The sequence below is a fragment of the Helianthus annuus genome, chromosome 10 (genome assembly GCF_002127325.2).
Source record: "Helianthus annuus cultivar XRQ/B chromosome 10, HanXRQr2.0-SUNRISE, whole genome shotgun sequence".
Classification (NCBI taxonomy): domain Eukaryota; kingdom Viridiplantae; phylum Streptophyta; class Magnoliopsida; order Asterales; family Asteraceae; genus Helianthus; species Helianthus annuus.
Genome location: NC_035442.2, coordinates 116,675,904 through 116,681,416, shown reverse-complemented (window position 1 = coordinate 116,681,416; position 5,513 = coordinate 116,675,904). Strand labels below are relative to the sequence as shown.

General features: G+C 31.5%; 1 protein-coding gene across 1 annotated transcript; it reads right to left on the bottom strand.

Annotated features, from left to right (window-relative positions):
- Window positions 1-3,265: 3,265 nt before the first annotated feature.
- Window positions 3,266-4,692, bottom strand: LOC110885105 (NAC domain-containing protein 104). Its single transcript, XM_022132807.2, has 3 exons — window positions 4,388-4,692; window positions 4,014-4,303; window positions 3,266-3,588 (listed from the first exon to the last, which is right to left on the bottom strand). The coding sequence occupies exons 1-3, from the start codon at window positions 4,551-4,553 to the stop codon at window positions 3,448-3,450; spliced, it is 597 nt and encodes a 198-aa protein (XP_021988499.1). The 5' UTR covers window positions 4,554-4,692; the 3' UTR covers window positions 3,266-3,447.
- Between the last annotated feature and the right edge of the window lie 821 nt (window positions 4,693-5,513).

Below are 5,513 nucleotides of genomic sequence, written 5' to 3'. Positions count from 1 at the left end.
TATTTAAGATATGTCCACATTGCAACCTCTGCTGGACATAATGGATGACAGTTGTTACGAAACCTCTGTTGGATAGCAACAGAGGCATGTAATAGTTGATAGCCAAACAGTGGTTAGGTTGTGTATAAATACTGTAACTACTGTTGACTAACCCTGTTGAGTAATTCTCATTTTAACTTTTGTTGGCTAATCCGTTGTAACTTTTGTTGCTCATTAGTTCATATCAAATTTGTAAGTCTGCGCTAAATATTCCTTTGCTTCTTTTATAGCTAATTGCTGACAAATTTTGGAAACAATTCTATGGTAAAAATTACGAGTATGGGATGGCAACTATCTATGTTGGCGAAAGGTTTTGGAATGTGATGATGAAAGGATGGAATGATGGATGCGGATTTACTGAGGGATGGTCAAAGTTGATTGAAGAAGTTCCTATACCAGTTGAATCTTGGTTGGTTTTCACCATGATTGCATCTAAAACGTTTGAGCTTTCCGTTTTCCATTCCGAGACTGGAACTGAGGTTTCCTTCAAGAAAGCTGATGTAGTTGTTTTAGATGATTCAGTTTATGGAGATGATGGGTTTGATTTATTGGCTGCGGTATAAAATTTTGATGAGAAAATACATTGTTTGATAACATGACGGTGATAAGTAACTTTTATTATATTATGCTAATTACTTTTAAAATCTCATTTTGTAGGCTAAACACAAACAACTTCTGGATTCCGAGGAATTTGCTTTGGATGATGAGGATACTGGAGCTTCGGTTGGTAATTCTAAGGAGCTTACGAGTTTTGAGGATATTTTTAATGTATATATACACATGTAAAATTTATATATTATTATGATTTAAAATTTGGTTTCTTATATATTATCCTTCTTATAAATATAGTTTGTTGATGATGGGCTATTTGATTCAGAGATTGCGTGTCTGGTTGATGAGTCAGATGTTAAAAATGCTGTAAATTTATAATTTTCTACGCATATGTTTTATTGTAGTATAAGTATAAGAAGGTTTTTTTAAATTTTGTTGTAGCCTGAAGATCATTCTGTAAAATTAGCTGATGATGTTAACGATCGTCAACTACAGTCTAAAGATTTTCCTGTTCGTGACATTTCTGCCTCTTCAAATGTTGTATCTAATGTAAGTGTTTATTAGTTTTATACTGTCTATTTTATTATTGTCTCAATATATTCATATTCTTCTGCATGATTGACTCTTAAACTTCAAAGCTGAGTTGAGAAGATAGTTTGTGTTGATAAAGAAAGTTATAAAATATCAAGAATTTAGAGTTGTTATATTCTAAATTAATTTACTTAGGTGGAAAAGATGCGCAAACTTCGTGGCAAGACAATTGTAGAGGATAATAAAGCTGTTGATAGACCATCTAAAGTTCGAAAGGTTCGTTTAGTATCATCCACTTTAGAATCAGTCTTACACTTCACCACACATGCTGAAGACAGACTTGTAAGCTTTTGCAGTCGTTGCTTTGTTTCGTTATTTCAACAATTTCAGTTATATATCAATACTTTATAAAATTCACTATTCAATTTTATGTTTTTTAGCAACTGCCATCAGATGTATCTTCTGCGTTGGATCTGCATACTGATAATCCTAAGCCTATTAAGATCCAGAATCTCAAATGTGAAGTCCAAGAACTGTTTAGAACATCTCAAAAAACCAATACTGGATTCAACTATGCTGTTGTTGGATGATCTTCTTATCTGAGATCTTGCAATATTGCTTTTAGTGATGAACTTTCGTTAGAGTTTCACAAGTGTACTCAATTGCTGAAGTTAAAAAAAGTTGTGCATATCGTGACAAAGATAAAGTCCTCTTAGTTTCATGTCATGATTGTTTGTGGTTTTACATTTGGTTCGTTGGTGGTACTAATTTTGCTTCTTAGACATGTTCTATATGTAGTTATGTCTATAAACAAGTTTCATTGTCAATGGGTGGGTGCTACTTTTTTTTTGTGAATAGCACAATGGAAATACTCATATGTATCTTATATATTAACTGATGATGCATGTCTATAGTTGTCTTTTAGCTATAATAGATAACACGTTTTGGTACAATATCTATACACATATGTATATGTTCTATCAATATGTGTTATGCATGGTTTTCTAACACATGTTGTTAATAACATTATTCTCTTAATATCTGTTTACTAACCTTTGTAGTTTCTGTTGACTGACCTTTTTAACATGGGTTGACTAACATCTGATAGTTACTATCTATCCATCTGGCAAGCTCTATTAGAGATAATGGATGACAGTTCTTATTAAAGTCTGTTGGACAACAATAGAAATTTTAAACAGTTAATAGACAATAGTGGTTTGCTATCAACGTAATGGAATTGCTGTTGAATGAACCTATTAATCATTAATTTATATCAATTTTTTAAGTCTGCACTAATTATTTTTTTATTCTCTGTCAATATGTGTTATGCATGGTTTTCTAAGAAACGACCCGTGTTTGCACACAGGTCTTACCGCTAGTACTATATTATAAAAGAAAACCATGGGAGACAGGTGTCATTCATTGAAGCTATTTATTTTTGGGGTTTTCCGTCCTTCTCTCGTGCTTAGTTATAGATACTTATTATTTTAATTAAAGATAATTATTATATTATTAACCAAATGAATTTAATATAAAATTAATTATTAATTTTTGTTAATAAACTTATATTTTTTAATTAAAAGTTCACTAAATTCAAAATTATGCTGGTTAAAATATTAAGAAAAAAAAAAACATAATGAAGAATAACATTGATAATTGATTTTATAAGTGATTTCTAAAAGAAATCAATTAATTAGTGTGGTTGGATAGTAAGAGTTGTAAAAATATAATATGTTAAATAATAATAAAAAATAGGTAATAAAAAATAGGTGGTATATAAAAATCAAACTTAATACCCAAATTGTATTGTGCTGAGCTAATCTATTCATATTTCTGTGTATTAAAGCTAATCCTTGCTAATATGACACGATTGTAGTAAGATATGCACGGTGTTATATAAAATAAACGTGTCCTAACTGTTTTACACATTGAGGTTCTTTTAAGGTTAGTTTAGTGGCTAACCAAAATAAACGTGTCCTAACTATTTTACACATTCAGCTTCTTTTAAGGTTAGTGGCAAACTAAGTATAGATCAAATATATCCAGAGTCCAACGTAGCATTATAATTATGTGTTTGTCTAGGGAAATTATAACCCTGATCATACGTGAACGTTTGAACGCATATTTATAATTGTTTGAACTATATTATAAACTTGAATGTTATAACAATTTTACTTCAAATTCTTAATGCAAGTCATTACGTGATAACCAAAGAAGTATTGTCCTGGTTAAATACATTATAAAAGTTGACATTAACTGAACAAGATACATTAGGTCCTTTTAGCTCCTTGTAGGTCCCTTGATTAGTATCTTTCTTTCTCTTCCTTAATTTGGAAAACTAATTTCATCGAAATCGTCCAACGATAAGAAAACTTCATCCAAACATGAAAGCTCTGTCCCATCATCATTGTCGTCGTCGTCACAACTATGCTCGAACACTCGACATATGACCCACTTGCTTAAATCCTAAAAGATGGAAATTAAAACGTTAAAAACAGAAAAAAAGGAACTTGCAATCAAATACCTTTAGTTATCCATTATATCGTTTTTACCAGAAATATTTAATTACCAACTTGGAAATCCTAACAATATGTAGAAATAGAACAGGAAAACAAAACACATCATTTTTTTAAATATCACAATAAATATTTATAATATATATATTGAATGTATATGGAGTATTAACTACTCACTCACCAAAAGAGGGCTATTAAAGTTTTTTTATTTTATTTTTATAAACATAGAAGTTCATGTCTTGAATACGAATAAAAATGGGTTTTAATGAGACATATGATTTCTAGTAAAATTTTATTGCAATGTTAAAAATAAAGTTAATATATTAAAATTGAAATCACAACACAAGAGATCCAAAGAAAAATCTTGAGACTTACTACTTTGGAGTTGCCTCTTCTTTTCGATCTACCATTGCTGCTACTACTACAAGATGAACTAGCATTACTAGAGAGTTTAAATTCCTCCATTATCCAATTAGTTTTAACACCTTCAGGAGCTTCACCGACATGAAACACATAATATTTCTTCACACCAACTCGTTTGCTACTACTTGAACTTATAATTTGTTCATCACATGCCCATGATTTCCAATAGCCGCTAGTCGTTATTCGATTTTGTGTCCTCCTGCTGTAATAATACCACCTTTTTCCTTCAGCCATAGCTTTTCCTACAAGCAAAGCAAAGCAAAACCAATAAAATATTATACCTTAAATAATATGTGCATGTAAAAAATATCACTAATAATTAGTACCATCCAAGTCCCAAGGATCATAAGGATAGAGATCAAGATCAGGGATGATATCGGGGTGGTATGGTAAGAGAGAGGCCTTGCGTTGAAGAAAGTGAACGACGAGTTCTTCATCAGTCGGGCAGAATCGAAAACCAGGTGGAAGATTGACATTATTATTGTCACCCATGTCACGAAAAATGAAGAACAATAAGTGGATAAGCTAGTTGATGGATTCTTTAAAATCAACAAGAATAGGATTAAGATGTTGAAGTTGTGTGGTTGTGTGTGATGTGGGGTTGGGTAATGGAGTAATGGAAGGTTTTGGATGTGGGCATTATATATATATAGTGTGTTAGAGAGAGAGAGTGACGTGAGATATAAGTATAGTGATCACCACCATGAGAGAGAAGTAGGAGGGAGGGGTGATGAGTTTTCATTTTGAAGGTTGCTGTTTGAAGGGTGTACCCTACCTGCAGTGTACGGTCGGATACTAAACAAGCGACGGGATCTGTTATATAAACATACTTCTCTTTACAATTCAAAGATATTTCATACTTATTTCCTTGGATATATTATATGAAACACTATTATATGGTTGTTATAATTGAACTTTTTCTAAAATATAATTACTTTTATGCGAAAATAAATTAGATCTAGTGCTGTCACAAACTATTGAAGGGAGGATTATGTTTCAGTATAGACACAAATAATTGTATATATTAAAATGAGTCTTGTAACAACAACCATTAACATTAACAAATGGGCCTTGTAACAACAAGAACCATTAACACTAACAAGAAAAAGATTTAATCAGTTTTATACTTATCGATTTATACATAAAAAGGCTTAATATAGACAAATGAGTTGAAGAGTTTCTCTTTTGATATATCTTCAAAACCAAGGTGTCTACTTTAGATCTATATATCCTATATAGTGACTGTATTATAGATACAACATATAAGATTCATGACCCGTAATACATATATATTTCTCTAAACGCTTTTCTCGAGACCAAGGTATTAATGTCTCTTGATTGTTACATACAGGAAAACATGGTGCTATCTCATGCTCGTAAGTTCATCTCTAATGGTATAACTATTGCAGGGGCGGACCTAGGTGTAGCCCAGGGTGGGCGGGCGCACCAAAA